Source organism: Leptopilina heterotoma, unplaced genomic scaffold (genome assembly GCF_015476425.1).
Source record: "Leptopilina heterotoma isolate Lh14 unplaced genomic scaffold, ASM1547642v1 Lhet_152, whole genome shotgun sequence".
Lineage (NCBI taxonomy): Eukaryota > Metazoa > Arthropoda > Insecta > Hymenoptera > Figitidae > Leptopilina > Leptopilina heterotoma.
Window position 1 is genome coordinate 991,642 of NW_025110868.1, and position 21,434 is coordinate 1,013,075.

A 21,434-nucleotide genomic window follows, 5' to 3' on the forward strand; every position below is an offset into this window, starting at 1 on the left:
AGAACTACGGGAGTCTTTGCATTATTGTCAATACTATTATTAATGGTTTTGGAACATCTCCTATCTATGGCACACTTATCGACACTAGCAATCTTAAGTGAAGCGCACGGCAAGGCATCGCTTGTATTAGTGACCTTGTCACTTGCGCTACAATCTTTATTCTTCACTCTCAATTCATCATTATCGTCATAATCATCATCATCAGTCTTTTGAACGCGCGCACTTTTATCCACAAATTTAATATGATTGGCACTTGTGTTACTATCGTCAATAATAATTTTACTACTCGAATCGTTAGCAATGCTTTTTAATTTAATTGCACTAAAATTGCACAACAGTTCATTGAGTACGTCACATTTTGCCTCGTTTATGGGTTTATTTGGTTCGTCGATTGTGGGAAATTTTTTTAGGGAATTTTTTTTTGTTGATGATGGAATGTGAAGTTCTTGTTTTTTGGGGATCGTTTGGGAATTGTCGTTGGGTTTACGGTGGGTCGCTATCACTTGGCAAGATATTTCGTTGTTGGTGAGCATGTTATCGAGAAAGGAATTTCGACGGACACTCATTGGAACGGTTTCCTTGGGACTTATCGGATTTGGGTTGTTTTCGTCGGAATTTTTCGGTAATGCGTCTGTATTTGTTGATTTAGATTCTGATGTTTCTTGGAAGTAGTTTCCTGTTGGTGGTTCTTTTGGTTGTTTTGATTTTGGATCCTCTTTTGCTTCTGTGTGCTTTTTTGCTGCTTCTGCTTTTGGAACTTCTGTTGATACTTCTGTTTTTGAATCTTCTGTTGTTTCTGATTTTGGATCTTTTGCGTTTGGATGGTTTTTTGCTTCTTCTGCTTTTCGATCTTCTGTTGCATCTTCTGCATTTGGATCTTTTGCTGCATCTTCTGCATTTGGATCTTTTGTTGCTTCTTCTGCTTTTAGATGTTCTGCTTCTTTTGATTTCGGATGTTCTTTAACTTCTGCTTTTGGATCTTTTGTTGCTTTTTCTATTTTTGGATCTTCTGCTGCTGTTTCTGCTGTTACATCATCTTTTGTCTCTTCTGCTTTTGGATCTTCTGCTGCTCCTTCTGTTTTTTGATCTTTTGTTGTACCTTCTGCATTTGGATCTCTTGCTGCTTCTTCTATTTTTGTTAGTCTATCGTTGCCATTGTTTATCAAATCACAAAAAGAAGAATCACAAGCGTCTTCATAACTAACACTTTTGGACCCAAATGTCTCGAATTTTGAAAAGTGCCTTCCAGTCTTGAAAAATTCATCCCTAGAACTTCCCTCTGCGGTAATATCCAGAATAAAGAATTGTCCGGAGTTGGAACAGTTCTCGTATGTTTGGAATTTTGAAGTTCCACTAACAGAACAAGTATCATTGGCATAAATTTTATCAGCAATAGCTTCGTTACCATGAATTTTATCAGAAGCTTCGTTAGCATCAATTTCACCCACCAAAGAATCATTACCATAAATTTTATCAACCAAAGAATCCTTAACATAAAAATCACCCAAAACATCATTACCACGAACCAAACTTTCATTAGGACAAACTTTATCAATTGCATTAAAACAATGTTCTCCCTCTCTCGAATCAGAATCAATTTGCATCAAATTAAAATCATCATTGTCGCAGAGTAATGAATCGAAAGTTTGGGTATTGTTCGTCGAATGTTGAATTTCCTCGCAGATTGTTTGTATTTTTTGCAATTCCTCAAGATCCCTGTTGAGTGATTCTAAATTTTGTAGACTGTCCATTGTTATTTCGGCATTATCGTCGGGTGTTGAATTACTTGGCGATTCAATGACAAAACGAACTTTTGATCTGTTCGGTAAATAATCACTGTGATTACTTTCCAAACTCTCCAAACGAAATAAATCAGGTCGCGCGTTTATTCGTTTACTTCGATCGAGATAGTCGTCGAATATAAAGAGATTCTCCTCATAACTCTCGAATTCGGGATTATTGAATGATTGTTGCCAAGTGCCGAGGCATTTTTCAAATGGAACATTTGTGGTGGTCACGCGAAAACAAACTTTACTGTTGTCGTCAATTAAATTATTCGATGCGGTGATTTCTTTTTTTTCTTGGGAATTTGTCTCGCCAATGACACTCTGGAAATCTTGGAACGTGAACAAAAGTGGTGGATATTGATTTTTAGGGATGTTTGTTTGTTTCGAACATTCTTGACAATTTTTTGTAGCTTTTGTAGTATCGTCCAAAGCAGCTTTTCTAGTATCGTTTACGATAGTATTTTTAGTTTCGTTTTTAGTTTTAGCGAAAAATTCCAGTTCCTTGGAATTATTCATTGGATTTACTACTTCGACTAATGAATTGCAATTCTCGACGACATTTTCCGTTTTTCGAAGTTGGGAATTTTTTGTCAATTTTTTCTCTCGAATTTTTTGTACTGGAGGCGGCGGTGGAGGAGGAGGAGGCGGAAGACGTGGTTTTCTTCTAGGTCCCAAAGATGGTTCCCGAGACGTTTCAGAATTGACGCTCGTTGAAAGATTATTCTTTCGTTTCTTTCTTCGTGGAGGTATCGGCGGAGTTTGCTGATCGATCTCATCTGAAAAAGAGGGAAAATTTTTATTGCAGCATTCATCTACTTTTTTTTTACTCCTAGTCGACTATTATTTAATATTGGAGACAATTTTTCTAAATTCCCCAAGGAGACAAATTGTACCAAAAAATTGAATTCAGAAATAAAAAATAGGATCAAAATTTGGATCAAAAATAATCATAAATAGAATCAAAATTTGGATCAAAAATAATTATAAATAGTATTAAAGTTTGGATCAAAAATAGAATCAAAATTAGAATAAAGAAGAGAAACAAAAAAATGTTTTCAGAAGGAAAAAAGTGAGTTTAAATATACCAAAGAAATAGTAAAGATATAATTGAGTTTTTCCGTTCGTTCGTTCGTTTTTTTTTTGTTGTGGTGAACGCGATTTTAGAAAAACGATTGACGTATGTAATTGAGATAATGGCAAAGGTTGAATCGGCAATGCTCACATTTATTCATGATAAATAATGTTGTCGGTTCTTTGGGAGTAGAGAGAAGAGGAGATATTGAGACTTTGTGTGTTTGGTTGCTCGCGATGAAAACGTAAAAGGCAAAAACGCGATACTGGCCACGAGGGATAGACCATCGGTAAGATACTAAAGGTGATTCCTTAGAAGTGACATTCGATCCGTCTTCTTCCCCTAAGCCCCCTCTCATTTACCTCTTTTCAAACGACAATGTCTTGCGCGTGTTAACTTTGATCGTGTCATGTATGAAGATTCAATAACACTTATGTAAGTGGAGACAAGTTCTTTTCTTGGTGCAAGAAATTCTAGTCCTCTGACCTCAAGTCCCATTTTCCCCTTTTATATATACTATATAGTTAAACTCATTCATTTAATTTTTTTGGTTTTCATTTTTCTGTACTTTCACTCACCTACTCCCTGGAAAGACTGCAAAAAGAAATTTTAATTTCTCGGTTCTTTTTTTCTTTGGAAAATAGTTTAGAATTTTTGTTTTTATCATTTGGTGTTAATAACAGCGAGGTTCTTTTTTTTTCTGATTTGGTGTTGATAATTTCTACCGTGACAAATGGATTCGATTCTATTTGTATTAATAGTATGCTAATAAAGCATTGTTAGCTAATAATTAACTAGTAGTAATTTTCTAATGCTACCAATACTAATTGTACTGCAACTAATACTATACTGATGCTGATAGTGTTAATATTTTTAATTTTAATACTAATAATACTACTACTAATAGTACTACTATCAATACCACTAATAATAGTATTACTACTAGTAGTATTAGTATTCTACTAGTATAAACTATAATAATATAAATATTAGTAGAGGAAACTTTAAAAATGTAAATAGTAGCATAAATCAAAAAAATTTAAAGATTGTATAAACAGAATAAGTATTTACTAATAGTAAAAATACTACTAGCACTGATATTAATAGTGTTATTACTATCAGTATTAATATTTTTTAGTATTTTTACTGTTAGTATATTAATAGAAATAATAATAGTAATCCTATTATTTAAAAAACTATTAGTATTAACATAATTAAAATAAAAATACAAATAGTGTTACTACTGATAATGTTAAAATACTACTAATGCTAGTAAAATAGTAATACTATTAAAATACTAGTAAAATAGTAATACTACTAAAACGCTAGTAATAATAAAAATACTGAAAGAAATAATATTACGAATAATAAAAATACTATTAATATTTATAGTATATTAATACTGTCAGTATTTTTACTATAATAGTAAAAATACTAATAGTACTAATAGTACTACTAGGATTGAAACTAAAAGCAGGAATTTGAATAATAATATTAGTACCAATAGTAAAAAAGAATAATAGTATGGATAGTGATATTATTACTGAGATTAATTATAGTGAAAATACCGATAACAGTAAGAATACTAATAGTATAAATAGTAAAAATATAAAACTACCAGTAGTGATAATAGTAAAAATACTAATAGTAGTAATACTAAAGTAGTAAAAATAATAATAGCAGTAATATTGAAAATATTAAAAATACTAATAGTAGTAATACTAAAAGTAGTAAAGACATTAATAGTAATAATACTAAAAATAGTAAAAACACTAATACTATTAATAAAAAAAGATAGTAAAAACACTAACAGTAAAATACTGATAGTAGTAAAAATACTAATGGTAGTAATACTATAAATAGTAAAAATACTAATAGTAATAATACCAAAGATAGTAAAAAAACACTAAAAGTAAAATTACTAATAGTATTAAAATAACTAATAGCATTAAAAATACTAATAGTATTAATTCTATTCGAATAATATTACTGATAGTAAAAATTCCAATAGTACCGATCCCGATAGTAAAATTTGAATTTAAGAACCGGGATAATAAAAAAACTTGTCAAGAACAACGACTTAATTACGTATGACATTTTGAAAACAGTGCGCCAATGTTCAGGATATAATTATAAAGTCATTTGTGTCTGCTTAGGTGCAAAAAAAAAATCGATCGGAAAAAGTTATTGCGATGTCTTTAAACGTTTGTAAATGGAATTATTTTTCTTCCTGATAGTTATCGAGAGCAACAAAAAAAGAAAGATAATTACAGACACAGAAACGATTATACTTCTCTCATCTGTTTCTTAATTTATTCTCCTTTTTAAAAAGTCTGATTAGAATTTTTTTTTCTTCAATTGTCATCCAACCTGTACATGAATTATTTATTCGAAAAATAGTTTCTATCTGCAATTTTTTTTTAATGATATGATAAATATAGATTACTGAAGAATAGGAAACTAACACTAATTTTCCTAAATTTTAGTAAAAAAAAAAAAAAATTTCCTAAATTTAATTTAATATTTATTATTCTGTAAATAAAATTTAGATAATATTTAAATATTTTTGTAATAATATTTAATGTTTTATAAATAATGTTTTATATTTAAATAATTAGTTCGTAATATTTAGATGTATGAAAATTTTCTTCTTTAAAAAGATAAAAAAAAATTTTTTTTACTTTACTTTTGTCAATAATGAGGTGTAATTTGTCAATCAGTGCAGTTTAGTGAGTTTATTAACGTTTGATTATGGGAAAGTTTTTAATTAAATTTTCAAAGTTGGACTCTTATGTATGGATGAGAGGATAATCGATTGAGAGATTGAATTTGGAATTGTTCATGTTTGCAGGTTTCAAAGAATTTGTAGATATTTCAAAGAGCGATAGAGAGAAAGAGAGAGAGAAAGAGAGAGAGATAAGGAGGAAACACTAAGAGCACTGTGTAGATAGAAGGCTTCGTTAATCGGATGAAAAAAAAGCAATTCAATTAGTTACTGGTTAGTTGAGAATTTCTTTCCTTCTCTAATAATTTTATGCAACTCGAACCAAAAAATTAACTTTTTTTCTCAAATTAATATATTCTACTGATTTTTTTTTATTTGTGAAAATTTTATTATTTTGTGGACGCTAAAAAAATAATTAAAATAAGTAAAAATATAAACAAATAAAAATAAATAATTAAAATAAATAATAAAATGAATAGTAAAAATAAATAATGAAATAAAGCAAAAAAAAAAAAAATAATAATAAAAATATAAAATATAAAATATAAATGAAGCAAAAACAAATAAATAGATAAAAAAAATTAAGAAATTAAATTTCAGTTTTTCAATAAAATTAGAAATGTTTGTTCAATTTTTCAAATTTCCGTTCTGGTGATTTTTTTCCTGTTTTTATAAATTACTTTCTGTTACAGTTCTTTATACTTGGGTTCACAATTTTTATTTTTATTTCCTTCTTTTTTTTATTCAAGTTCCTGTATTTTTATTGCGTTACAAATAGTAAAACGGTGAACATGTGTGTGAGTAAAAAGAGCCAATATTGTATTTTGAAAAGCAAAGAGATGAAAAACAGTTTTTTTTCTCTGTTTGTGTCATTCTGGATATTTTACCGTTTTTCGTGAGCAAAGGGTTTGCAATTTTGTATTTTCATTTTGTGCTTCACTTTGAATCGGAATTTTATTTTGTCACAGTCAAGTTTTCTACTAGGTGTGAAAATAATTTCTTTTTCGAAGAAAAATCGATGAAAAATGTTGAGTTCATTTTTAGAAATTTTTTTTTTCATTTTTTCATTCAAGCTCCGCTTGATCTACTTTTACTTTTATTGGCACTTTAGACTTTAACTTTCATTTTCACTTTAGAATTTAACTTTGACTTTGGATTCGTTTTCAACATTGATTTTGACTTTCATTTTCATTTTAGACTTTGGCTTTGACTTTCAATTTCATTTTAGACATTGGCTTTGATTTTCGATTCGGTTTTGAGTTTGACATTAAAGAATTTGACTTTGACTTTAAATTTAACTCTAAATTTAACTTTAAGTTAAATTAAAGTTAATTAATTTAACATTAAGTCAAAATTAATGTGAAATTGAAAGCCAAAGTCTTTAAAAGTCAACGTCAAACTCAATGTCAAAGATAAAGTTAAAGTCAAAGTCTTTATAGTCAATGTCAAAGTTAAAGCCAAAGTATTTAATGCCAATGTCAAAGTCAATGTCAGAGTTAAGGTTAAAATAATTAAAGTTAACGTCAAAGTCAATGTCAAAGTTTTTAAAGTCAAAGTTAAATTTAAAGTTAAAGGCAAAATTAAAGTCTTAGTTTAAGTCAGAGTTAAAGTCAAAGTTAAGTTCAAAGTCAAATTTATTTCAAAGTTAAAGTTAAGGTTAAAGTCAAAGTTCTTAAAGTCAAAGTTAAAGTTAAAGTTAAGGTCAAAGTCAAAGTTTAATTCAGAGTTGAAGTGAAAGTTAAGGTCAAAGTCAAGGTTAAAGTCAGAGTTACAGTCAAAGTTAATGTCAAAGTCAAAGTTAAAGCCAATTTCAAAGTCGAAACCAAATCTAAAGAAATCCAGGTCAACGTCAAAGTCAATGTCAAAGTTTTTATAGTCAAAGTTAAATTTAAACTTAAAGGCAAAATTAAAATCTAAGTTCAAGTCAAAGTTAAAGTCAGAGTTAAAGTTGAAGTTAAGTTCAAAGTCAAAGTTAAAGTCAGAGTTAAAGTTAAGTTCAAAGTCCTAGTTATTAAAGACAAAGTCCAAGTTTTAAAAGTCAAATTTAAATTCAAAGTTAAAGTTAAGGTCAAAGTCAAAGTTGAAGTCAGAGTTACAGTCAAAGTTAAAACCAATGTCAAAACCGAATCGAAGGTCAAAGTCAAGATTCAAAATAAAAGTTAAATTCAACGTCAAAGTCAAAATTCAAAGTCAAAGTCAAAGTCAAAGTCAAAGTCAAAGTCAAAGTCAAAGTCAAAGTCAAAGTCAAAGTCAAAGTCAAAGTCAAAGTCAAAGTCAAAGTCAAAGTCAAAGTCAAATTGAAAAATTAAAATTTGTTTCTCTGTAATAAAAATTACAAAGACTAAAAAACATACATTTTATTCTTTAAATTTTCGTCTCAAGTAAGAAATTTAGTTTTCAACTGTTCAACTTAAAAAATTTGTATAAATTTTTTTTTTTTTGAGGAAATAGAGTGTGGAAAAAAGTAGGGTATTAAATTGGAGAGATACAAAAAAAAGAAATAGGTACTCTACCGTATATTAAAATTATTCTCTTGGCACTAGATGAAAACTTGTTGACTCGTTCGGCTCACGTCTAAATCCTCAAGACTAACCAATATACTGGCAGATTGCAGAGCGTAGGGATCGATTTTATCGTTTATGGTGTAGGTCTCATTCACTGGATAATTCTCGATCATAGTTGAAGTTGAACTATTGTGCGAATCCCAATTATTTTTCGCGCCAGATTTTTCATTTCCAAGCCATTTCGTTGACATGTTCCAATAATCTGTTTCTGACGAGACATTAAATCTGATACTTCTAGAAAAAATTAATAATATCATGAAATATGATAATTATAATGTAAAAAAATAGGTTAAATATAATATAATACTCTCTAAATTTAAATTAGTGACTGACTTTTTACTTATGAATATTTATTAGTAAAATTTACTAATTCAAAAGCAAAAAGTAATTAATAAAATAGTAATTTCTACTAATTTTATAGTAGAATTTACTAAATCAAAAGCAAAATGTCATAAATAGTATTTTCTACTAATTTATTAGTGAAAGTTACTAATTAAAAAGCAAAAAATCATAAATGGTAATTTACTAAATTAAAAGCAAAAAGTCAAAAATAGTATTCTCTACTAATTTATTAGTAAAAGTTACTAAGTAAAAAGCAAAGTAATTTTTACTAATTTATTAGTAAAATTTACTAATTAAAAAGTTAGTCACTAATTAGAATTAGTAAACATTTTTACTAGTTAAAATTTAGAGAGTATATTCAGTCTAATTTTATTTAACTGTTAATAGGAAAAGAGAATATCAAAAATTCTTACTGTAGATAATTGGTATCCCTCGATTGGATTTGTTGGTGATTTTTGTTACTTCCGACCCGATTTGAAGCAGCACGCGATAATACTAATTCCACAGTTTCTGATGAACTTTGTAACAATTTAAGTGCATGATCATAACCGAGATTCATTAAAGTTTGACCATTTATTGCCACCACTCGATCGCCTGTTAAAATTAAGGGTTAAAGTTTACCGCCTGTTTGAAATTTACACCATATTCGGTGTATTTACTATAATTATTATGTACATGAAAAAAAGCTTTCCCTGAAACTTCGACAAATTTCTCTAGAATAGCGAAAGTTTTCATTCTTCCCTACAATTCAATTTCTTTCAAAAAATTTTAATAAAATTTTTGGCAAAATTTCAATTATTTTCCAAAATTTTCCTCAATTCAATGCTTTTCAATATCTACTTTTTTAATCAAAATTTTCCAAAAAATAATTCAATTATTTTGAAAAATAATAAAATTTTCACAGGAATTCAATTATTTTCATAAATAATAAAATTCGTCTCAGAATTTCAATTATTTTCAAAAATTTTAATAAAATTCTTGGCAAAATTTCAATTATTTTCAAAAATTTTCCTCAATTCAATGATTTTCAATATCTACTATTTTAATCAATTTTCCAAAAAGTAATAAAAATTTCTCAGAAATATTCAATTATTTACAATTTTTTTTATAAATTTCTTCGCAATAATTCAATTATTTTCAAAAATAATAAACTTTTTACAGGAGTTCCATTATTTTCATGAATAATAATAAATTTTTTTACACGGATTCAATTATTCTTATAAATAATAAAATTCGTCGCAGAATTTAAATTATTTTTAATACAATTTTAATCAAATTCCTCGAAAATTGTAATTATTTTTCAAAATTTTATTCAAATTCGTCTTCAAGAATTCAAATTATTTAAAAATTTGTTGATAAAAGTCTTTATGAAAATTGAATTTTAAGAAACATTCAATTATTAACTAATTTTTTTTTTGCATTTAAATAATTTAATTTTCGTAGAATTTTGTAATGAAAATTGATTTAAAAATGAATTTTAGATAAAAACACTAAAAAAATTGAATTATTTCCAAAAGTATTAAAATTTTTTGCAAAAATTCAATTATTCTCAATTAAAATTAAAATTAAATTAATTGAATTCATCAAAATTAAAATTCTCTATTAAAATTCAATTATTTTCAAATGCATTAAAAAAATCTTCACGAAAATTCAATTATTTTCAAAAACTTTAATAAAATTCTTGGAAAATTTCAATTATTTTCCAAATTTTCCCTCCATCCAACGTTCTTCAAAATCTACTATTTTCATAAAATTTTCCAAAAGAATTCAATTATTTAAAACTATTTTTGATAAAATTCTACGCAAACATTTAAATATTTTCATAAATAATAAAAACTTTTACAGAAATTCAATGATTTACAAATTTCTCCTAATTTTCTTCGCAATAATTCAATTAATTTCTTAAATAGTAATAATTTTACAGGAATTCAATTATTTACAAATTTTTCATAAATTTTTTTGCAATAATTCAATTATTTTCATGAATAATAAAAATTTTACACGACTTTAATTATTTATAAATTTATCATAAATTTCTTTGCAATAATTCAATTATTTTCTTAAATAGTAATAATTTTACAGGAATTTAATTATTTACAAGTTTTTCATAAAGTTTTTTGCAAACATTTAATTATTTCCATAAATAAAAAAAGTTTTACAGAAATTCAATTATTTACAAATTTTTCATAAACTTCTTCGCAATAATTCAATTATTCTCTTAAATAACAGAAATTCCAAAGGAATTCAATTATTTTCTTAAATAATAGAAATTCTACAGGAATTCAATTATTTTCTTAAATAGTAGAAATTCCACAGGAATTCAATTATTTTCTTAAATAATAGAAATTTCCCAGGAATTCAATTATATTTACAAATTTTTTATAAATTTCTTGGCAATAATTCAATTATTTTTATAAATAATAAAATTCTTTATAGAAATTTAATTATTTTCAAAAGTTTTAATAACTTTCAATTATTTAATAAATTATTCATTATTTTTGAATTTAAATAATTGAATTCTCGTAGAATTTTCTAATAAAAAAATTGATTTAAAAATGAATTTTAGTTGAAATTTTCGATTAGAATTGAAGATTAAAAGCATTATAGCATGAATTTTTTGTTAGAAATAATTGAATTTCGAAAAAGTTTCAAATTAAAATCGGTGGAAATATTAATTTTTCATACTTTTACTATTTACTAAATAAATTTACTAGTAAATAGTTTACTATTTACTAAATAAATTTACTAGTAAATAGTAAATAGTTTACTATTTACTAAATAAATTTACTAGTAAATAGTAAATAGTTTACTATTTACTATGTTTACTATTTACTAAATAAATTTACAAGTAAATAGTTTACTATTTACTAAATAAATTTACTAGTAAATAGTAAATAATAAATAGTAAAAAGTTGAATTTTAAATCTAACGAAAACAAAATGTGGTTGTTTGAAACAATCTTTCTTTCTCGTGTTTAGACGTTGCAGAGGTAAAGCTTTTTTTTATACGTACGAACAGTTCTATATACTCGACAGTAAAACTATATTTTATATATCTAAATCTATACCTGTCCATATCAAAATTTATATGGATGTATATAACTTGGAGGAAACTTTAGTTTTATACCTTTGTTTACGTTACCAGCCATATCGGCCGATCCACCAACGGAAACGGCTTGGACATAAACTCCTCCATCGTTTCCCTCGGTCACTTGCAATCCAATACTCCCTCCATTACCGCGTTCAAGTTTTATCACATGAAGTATTCGCTCTTCAGTGAAAGACATTTCCTCAAATCGGGCCACCAACGATGATGACATTGTCTCTTCGTCATGTATTCGAAAGGTCTCGTTCGCCGATCTTATGTCCGCATCTGTAAAGAATTTCATTTTTCTTCTTATCTACTTATTTCATTCGAATATAGAAAATGGGTGAAATTTTTCTTCCTTACGAGTAAAAAAGTAACTGTATTAAATTGTTTTTTATTTCTCTTCTTGGTTTTTTGGCAAAATTTTCATAAATAAAATTATAAAACTACGAAAATTACAAACAAATTGGGATTCAATATGGAAGTGTTGTTCTCCACCTGAGAACGCCAAGGTCACCGATAGATGGCAGTTTCGTTCTTGGAATTTATTTATTTCTTGGAATTTCTCCTGCCACCTGGTGGCGACCTTGGCGTTCTCAGGTGGAGAAATTGGATTTTCTTTTTAATTTAAACATTTCAGGTTTCGTACTCGATAATTAATTTTAAAAAAGTAGTTTAAAGACAGAAAAAACAGTAGTAAAAAGTAGCTATCGAAAAACTAAACTTAAATCAATTTTTTTATAATTTCTTAATTCGATTCAAAAATAGAATAATTTTTTAAAATAAATATTTAAATACCGAATTTATTTTGTCTTTAGGAATTAAAATATTTCAAATGATTTCAATGTTTTTTTTTATAATTTCTTAATTAGATTCAAAAATAGAATAATTTTTAAAATAAATATTTAAATACCGAATTTATTTTTTCTACAAGAATTAAAATATTTTAAATAATTTCAATGTAACGCATTTTTGAAATTTAACTATTTCTAAAAATTACAAAATTAATTCTTTCAGAATTCAATCATTATTTTTTTGTTGAAATTTATTTATATAAATAAAATTATTCAAAACTTTAATCATTTTATTTTATTCAATTCTAAATCAATTCTTATTAGAAAGTTCTACGAGAATAAAATTATTTAAATACAAAAATAAATAACTCATTGAATAATTGAATATATGTATTTTTTAAATTTGAATTCTTATAAAGAACTTTATCAACATTTTATAAAATAATTTAATTTTTACGAAGAATTGCATTAAAATTTTTGATAATAATTAAATTCATTCAAGAAATGTGATTAAAAATGAATTGAAAATAATTATTACACTTTAATTAAATCATTTAAAATTGTATTAAAAATAATTGAAATCCTACGATGAGTTTCAAAATTTATAAAAATAATTGAATTTTTGAAACGATTATTATTACATTTTTTTTAAATAATTGAATTCTTGAGAAGAATTTTATAAAAATCTATTTAAATAATTAATTTTTTTTGCTAAAAACATTAAGAAATTCAATTATTTTTAAACAAAATTTTAATAACATTTCACGAACAAATACAATTAATTTCTAAAATAATTTTAATATGTCCTCCGAAATAATTCAATTATTTTTTTAAATTATTAAAATATTTGCAAAAATTCAATTATTTTCAAAAAAAATTTCACGTAAGAATTCAATTGTTTTTAATTCGTTACAAAATCTTTGCAAACATTTAATTATTTTCAAAAAAATTTCTTGAAAGAATTCAAATTTTTTTCTTAATTCGTTATAAAAATTTTTCAAAAGAATTCAATTACTTCTTAAAATTTTAATAAAATCCAACAATTAAATGTTTAATTTCAAATTTTAAAAACTTGAAAGAAATTGTTCATAAAATTCAATTATTTTCAAAATTTTTAATTAAAATTATTAAAGAAATTCCATTATTTTAAAAGAAATTCAAAGAAATTCTTCAAAAAGAATTTAATTAGAATTTTCAAAAATTTTAATAAAATCGTTCGCTAGAATTCAATTATTTTTACAAATAATAAAATTTTTCACACGAATTCAATTATTTAAAAATATTTAATAAAATCTTTGCAAAAATTCAATTATTTTCATAAATAAGACTAAAATTCTTGACAGGATTTCAATATTTTTAATACAATTTTAATTGAATTGAATAAATGTAATAAATAAATAAATAAATAAATAAATTTTTTAAAGTAATTGAATTATTCTATTAAATCTTTATAAAATGATTCAAAAAATTCAATTATTTAAAAAAATTGTAATCCTTTGCAAGAATTTAATTATTTTTAAAAATAATAACAGTTTTCCCTGGAATTCAATTATTAAAAAAAAATTTAATTAAATCGTTGCAAGAATCCAAATATTTTCTTCATAAATTGTAAAATTCTTAAAAGGATTTCAATTATTTTTAAAACAATTTAAAATAATTTTCTCGAAAAATGTAATTATTTGCAAAAATTTTATTAAAATTCTTCAAAAGAAATAAATTATTTATAAAAAAATTTAATAAAATTTTTTATGAGAATTTAATTTTAAATGATAATTAATTCTTCTAAGAATTATTTGTTTCTGTTTTTAAATAATTGAATTCTCGCTGAGCATTCTAATAAGAATTTTATTTATTTAAAATTTTCTTTTAGTTGAAATTTTATCGACTAATAATTCAAATTCTTCTCAAATTAGTTAAATTTTTTAATATATATTTAATTAGTTATTAAAAATAATGGATTTATAGAAGAATTTTAGTTAAAAACACTTAAAAAAAATTGAATTTTGGAAATGTTAATTATTAGTATTTTTATTAATTATTAGTATTTTTTCTAATTATTAGTATTTTTATTAATTATTAGTATTTTTATTAATTATTAGTATTTTTACTAATTATTAGTATTTTTATTAATTATTTGTATTTTTACTAATTATTAGTATTTTTATTAATTATTTGTATTTTTACTAATTATTTAGTAATTTCAACTAAATTTTAGTAAAAAATAGATCAAATCTATTTCGAAAGCAGTAAAAGTTTTTTTTTTTAATTTTAAGTTGATTAATTTTATTTTAAAGTTACTTTTTTAATTACCTCTACTGTACATTTGTACAGTAAACCAAATATGTGCGAAATAAAAAGAAAAATTTACACTCTATAGGTAACTAATCGATTATTTCTCTCGTGTATTCCATTTGCTTCAAAAATCGATAGCTGAGAATTAGTGAATTCAATTGTTGAATAGGAAAAGAAAATTTTTGAAAAAAGTCAAAAAAGTAAAAAATAAGTAGGAAGTGCATTGATTATTTTTTGAATACGCGGTAATTTTGAATGGAGAACGTACTTAGAACATAAGCTTCCGGCAATGGTGACTCGACCGATCGTGCGGGCGTTGATTGCATCGACGAAGCTGTGTCTGATTTCAGGGAAAGTGATTCCAAATCGTCGGCAAGAGAGGCATCCTTCTGCGACATATTGCTGCTGCTGTAAATAGCGCGAGTTCCCATTTTCACCCCCAAACGTCGTGGTAAACTCGGCGTTCGAAATCCACTCGATTGCCTTGATTTTGGCGTTCCATAATTTGGTAAACTCGATGTTTTTGCCTGGAAGAAAGTTTTCTTTATTATTATCAAAAAGTCAATGAAACAAAAATTTTTTTTAAATTCATGAATATGGAGAAAAGTTTGTTTTTAATTTCAAAAAATTTTAAAAAACACTTCAAAATAAATTTATTGATTTTCAAAAAATGTTTATAAAATTCTTCCAAATAATTCAAATACTTTCAAAACTTTTAATAAAATTCTTTGAAACATTCAATTATTTTTAGAAATTTTAATAAAATTCGTCACAAGAATTCAATTATTATTTTCGTAAATAATACAATTCTTCGAAAAAATTCAATTACAAACAATTCAATTAGTTTTAAAAATTTTAATTAATGTAACCATTTATAAAAATTCAATTATTTTGAATATAATTTCAATTAAATTTTTTAAGCAATTCAATTATTTTTAAAACAATGCAATTCTTCGTAGAATTTGAATACATTTAATTAAATTTTAATAAAATTTCTTAAGAGAATTGAATTACTTTTAAATAATTGTAATAATAATAATTTTAATTTTATGAAAAATGTTCTAAAAAATTCAATTATTTTAAAACATTTTAATAATATTTTTCATAACAATTATTCAATTATTTTCAAAACCTTTAATAAAATTTTACCCAAGAATTCAATTATTTTACACAATTTTAGTGCAATTCATCTGAAGAATTCAATTATTTGTTAAATGAACAAAATTATTTACATGAAGTCAATTATTTTTATAAATAATAATATAATTCTTCGCTGGAATTCAATTATTTTCCAAATTTTTATAAAAATTCTTTGCAAAAATTCGTATTTTTTTATAAATAATAAAATTCTTCGAAACAATTTAATTATTTTTATAAATATTGTCAAAAATTTTAATAAAATGAATTGAAAGAATTTGAATTTTTTTAATAAATAATAAAATTCTTTGCTAGAATTCAATTATTTTTAGCACAATTTTGAGAAATTTTTTATAAAAATTTAATTATTTAAAAAAAATTTTCAGAAACCCTTTATAAGAATTTAATTATTTTTAAGACGATTTTATTTTAATTCTTCGAAAAAATTTAATTATTGGCCAAATAATTCAATTTTTTACTGGATTTTAATAAATTTAATGCAATTTTAATAAAATTTCTCGAACGATTCAATTATTTTTACAAAGTTTGAATACAATTTTTTTGCATAAATTCAATTATTTTTATAAATATTAAATTATTTGAAAGAATTCAATTATTTTCAAAATATTCAATAAAATTCTTTACAGAAATTCCAATATTTTTTAAAATAATGAAATTCATGTAAATTCAATTATTTTCGTAATTATTACAATTCTTTGAAAGAATTTAATTACAAGCAATCAAATTATTGTAAAAAATTTTAATGTAACCCTTAATAAAAATTCAATTATTTTCAATATAATTTCAATTAAATTCTTCGAAGCAATTCAATAATTTTTTAAATAATATAAATCTTCATAGGATTTTAATAACTTGAATATAAATTTAATAAAATTTCTTGAACAATTTAATTATTTCAAAACTTTAATTAAATTCTTCGAAGCAATTCAATTATTTTGTAAAATTTGGATGAAATACTTTAAGAAAATTCAATTATTTTCAATAAACAATTAAATTATTTTTTAAATAATACAATTTCTTCATAGGATTTTAATAAATTTAATACAATTTTAATAAAAATTCTTAAACTATTCAATTATTTTTAAAAACTTAAATTACATTTTTTGAAGGAATTATTTTCAATATAATTTCAATTAAATTCTTCAAAGCAATTCAATTATTTTGTAGAATTTTGATGAAATACTTTATAAGAATTCAATTATTTTGAATATATTTTTAATTAAATTCATTGAAACAATTAAATTATTTTTGAATTTTTACAATTCTTCATAGGATTTTAATAAGTTTAATACAATTTTAATAAAAATTCTTAAACGATTCAATTAGTTTACAAAACTTGAATTAAATTCTTCGAAACAATTCAATTATTTTGTAAAATTTTTATGAAATACTTAATAAGAATTCAATTATTTTGAATATAATTTTAATTAAATTCATCGAAATAATCAAACTATTTTTTAAATAATACAATTCTTCATAGGATTTTAATAAATTTTTATTCAATTTTAATGAAAGTTTTTAAACGATTCAATTATTTGAAAAAACTTGAATTAAATTCTTCGAACCAATTCAATTATTTGAAAAAACTTGAATTAAATTCTTCGAACCAATTCAATTATTTTAAAAAACTTGAATTAAATTCTTCGAAACAATTAAATTATTTTAGAAAAATTTAATGAAATACTTTATAAGAATTGAATTATTTTTAACAAAAACGTTATCTTTTAAAATTGAAAGAAATTAAAAGAAGGAAAAAAATGCAAGGAATGCTTTCCGAAAATTTCCCAAAAGTTATTAAGTAAAAAAAAAAGAAAAAAAGAAAGCAACCTTGTTCAATGACTCCTTAATATCCGACACGTCCCAAACTTCATCAGGAACAGGAAGTGAATCCTTCTTGGGCGTACGATTTTTATTAACAGCTGCATAAATATCCTCGGGTTTTTCTGATTTCACTTCGAGTCGTTCAATTGCACTCGAGTAAATTAACTTTGGAATGCAATAAACGTATTCTTCATTGTGCGCGCGGCCAACATTCGCGTAACCATAGATTTGATCCTCAATGGCTGAAAGGACTTTTGGTCCATTCAAAATTCTCGATATTGCCTGATTCCTCATCGCCGCCGAATCCGATTCATCTTCCGTGTCACGTGACTCGCCTTCCGGTTCAAGGCGCGTATTCACCTGAGCGTAGAGAACGTCCTCCTCTGGCGAGGAACAAATCGGCGACGTCACTTGGTTGTTACCCTCTTGCCAGTTACATAAATCCTTCTCTGGATTCTCGTTCTCCTTATTCTGATACTCCTCCAATTGAAATGGATACTTTAATCTTGAATCGGGCTCCTCTTGTTTCTTTATTGAATTTGCTATCGAGATTTTTGTTTTTCCACTCTCTGACTTTGCCTTTGGGGAATTTGGCTCGATCACCAATGGAACGCCGAAATCTGAAAATTTTGAGAAGTAAAGTTTTTAGTCGTATTTTTTTTCTATTTTTCTTCGGATTTATTTATGCACTGGAAAAAATTATTTTTCAGAAAACAACGATTTTTCTACACTGAGAAAACGATTTATTTGATGAAAAGAAATTTTGTTTAAATTCAGGGCTCGGATTGTGCGACTTTTTCGACTTTTTTCGACTTTTCTAAGGAAATATGACTTTTTTCGATTTTTTTGTAAAAAAATGCGACTAATCGACTTTTTCAAAATTTTTTTTAGTAAAATGCGACTGAAATTAAAATTTTTTTTTTTTAAATTCAAAGAAAAAAGTTTGAGTCAAAAAAATGTTCTGTTACATTTATTTACAAATTTCTTTCAAATTTTTCGAAAACATCAATAATTTCTTTTTTAAATAAATATTTAATTATTATTTTTCCATAGGAATTAAAATTTTTCAAAAGATTCAAATTCAAACCTTTTTGAAATTAAACAACTTATAAAAAATATGTTATAAAACATGAAGAAATCGATCACTCCGAGTCTTCGACTCGAAGCAATCGATGTCTTCATGTTTTATAATAATTAAAGATGACCGAGTGATAAAATCATTATATTTTATATTATAAGACTTTATAAAAAAAAATTTTTAATTATTTTTTATGAAAATATATGAATTATTGGGAACAAATTTATAAAACATTTGTAAGTAATTGAATTTTGCAGAATAATTTTGATATTTACAAAGATAATTGAAATTTTGAGGGGAATTTCAAAAAAAAATTCGGAAAATAATTGAATTTCTGTGAAGAATTTTTTTACTTTTGAACATAATTGAATTTTGCAAAGAATTTTAACAGAACTTTTGAAAATAATTAAATTTCCAAGATGAATTTTATTATTTATGAAGATAATTAAAATTTCGACGAAAAATTTAAAAAAAAAAATAAAAAATAATTGAATTTCGAGGATGAATTTTATTAATTTTGAACATAATTGAATTTCTAGAATGAATTTTATTATTTATAAAGATAATTTAACTTTTGATAAGAATTATATTAAAATTTTTGCAAATAATTGAATTTCAGAAAAGAATTTTATTACTCTCAAAGATAATTGAAATTTTGAACAGATTTTTTAAAAAATGTTTAAAAGTAATTGAATTTTGATATTTATAAAAATAATTGAAATTTTGAAAATAATTTAATTTCTGCCAAGAATTTTATTACTTTTGAAAATAATTGAATTTCTAGGATGAATTTTATTAAAATTCTTTGCAAATAATTGAATTTCAGAGAAGAGTGTTATTATTCACAAAGATAATTGAAATTTTGAACAGATTTTTTTTTTAAAATGTTTAAAAGAAATTGAATTTTGCAGAAGAATTTTGATATTTATAAAAATAATTGAAATTTTGAGGAGAATTTAAAAAAAAATTTTGAAAATAATTGAATTTCTGTAAAAAATTTTCTTACTTTTGAAGATAATTGAATTTTGCAAAGAATTTTAACAGAACTTTTGAAAATAATTGAATTTCCAGGATGAATTTTATTATTTATAAAATTTTGAATATAATTGAATATCTGCGAAGAATTTTATTACTTTTGAAAATAATTAAATTTTAGAGAAGAATTTTATTAAAAATTTTTTTTCAAATAATTGAATTTCGGAGAAGAAATTTATTATTTATAAAAATAATTGACATTTTAAAAAGAATTTAAAAAAAAAATGTTAAAAATACGTAATTAAAATTTAGCAATGAATTTTATTAAATTTTTTAAAATTTTATTCCGAATTGTTTGATACTAATGTATTTGTTGTCGAGAAATGTGATTTTCTTTACAATTTTGACAATTTTGTGTTTCTCTTTGTCGTTTTTTTTATTTTTTTCTAAGATTTCATGCGACTTTTTTTCGACTTTTTCGGAAATTTAATTTGTGCGACTTTTCGTGACTTTTGTTGTAAATTTATGCGACTAAAGCGACTTTTTTTGAGTCTTAAAGAAGATCCAAGCCCTGTAAATCAAACTTAAAATATCTTTACTATACAGCGTGAGCTACAGTAAAAAAAAATTATTTTATTCATTTCATCCAATTTTCAAAACTATTTTGAATGCTAATTTTTGTAAAAAAAATTATTAAAATTTTCCTCGAACATAGTGCAATTAGCCATTAAAAATTGTCATTTCCAAAGTATAAATTTTTCTAATTTTTATAAAGAAAGTTTCTTTGGAAATAGTAAAAATTATTCTAGAGACAACAAATTTTAATAGACAATTTTTCTGCTTTTTGCAGGAAATTTTACCAAGTTCAAACAGTAAATTTTACTAATTTTTTTACTGCAATTTACTTCGGATATAGTAAATTTCATGGAATTTTAAAACAAAAATAGCATTATAACAAAAAATTTGATTCTCAATTTTACTTAATTTGAAAAATTAACTTTTTAAAAATTAAAATCCTCTTTACTACCTAATATCTATTTATTACATAGACGAGATATTACATAGAAAAGTCACTATCATACCTGAAATTATGTTTGATAAATTTATAAATTATTATAATTATAGATAGTTTCACAATAATAATAATAATAATTCAATTTTAATTTTTTTGATAATTTTAAACTTTAATGTGATTATAAAATATTCCCTTTTCTATTTGTTTCATGTAAGCTAAACAACGTGCTTCCTGTCAAGTTTATTTCGTGAGTAATTATAAAAATATATAATAATTATATGTTTTTAACGGTATGCCATATAATAAGTATAAAATTTAATTAACAAAGGAATGAACTAAAAATTTTGATTCCATTGGCTTGGTTAATTAAATTGAAAGAAAATTTTTGAAAATATCCTCTTTATAAAAAATTCAAATTCATATTTTTTACATAAATATTACATGAAGAAATCCCTGCTGAAAATTTGGAAAAGATTGCAAAAACAGTTGTAATTTTCAGAGATAATTGAATTTCAGAAAATTTTAAACTAAGAATTTAGAAAAATTTTAATTGCTGACAAGAAAAATTAATAAATAATTCAGAGATTTATTGAAATATTCATTTAACTTTTAAATAATTTTTAATAAAATTCTGAAAAATTTAGATTTCTGAGAAATTTTCATTCAATTTTTTTCTAAAGATATTTTATTTAAATTTTTAAAAACATTTATAAAATAGTTAATA

At 23.7% G+C, this 21,434-nt stretch overlaps 1 protein-coding gene across 2 annotated transcripts in view; it reads right to left on the reverse strand.

The window, feature by feature from the left end:
* Positions 1-2,425: 2,425 nt before the first annotated feature.
* Positions 2,426-21,434, reverse strand: part of LOC122498593 (tyrosine-protein phosphatase non-receptor type 13-like) — a 244,057-nt gene continuing 225,048 nt past the window's right edge. For both annotated transcript variants that reach the window (XM_043606394.1, XM_043606393.1), the window contains exons 13-18: positions 17,649-18,262; positions 14,932-15,190; positions 11,617-11,862; positions 8,904-9,084; positions 8,098-8,382; positions 2,426-2,563 (exon numbers count right to left, since the gene is read on the reverse strand). In XM_043606394.1, the coding sequence (XP_043462329.1) occupies positions 8,124-8,382; positions 8,904-9,084; positions 11,617-11,862; positions 14,932-15,190; positions 17,649-18,262 (1,559 nt within the window). In that variant the 3' untranslated portion in view covers positions 2,426-2,563; positions 8,098-8,123. The remainder of the gene's footprint in view (positions 2,564-8,097; positions 8,383-8,903; positions 9,085-11,616; positions 11,863-14,931; positions 15,191-17,648; positions 18,263-21,434) is intronic.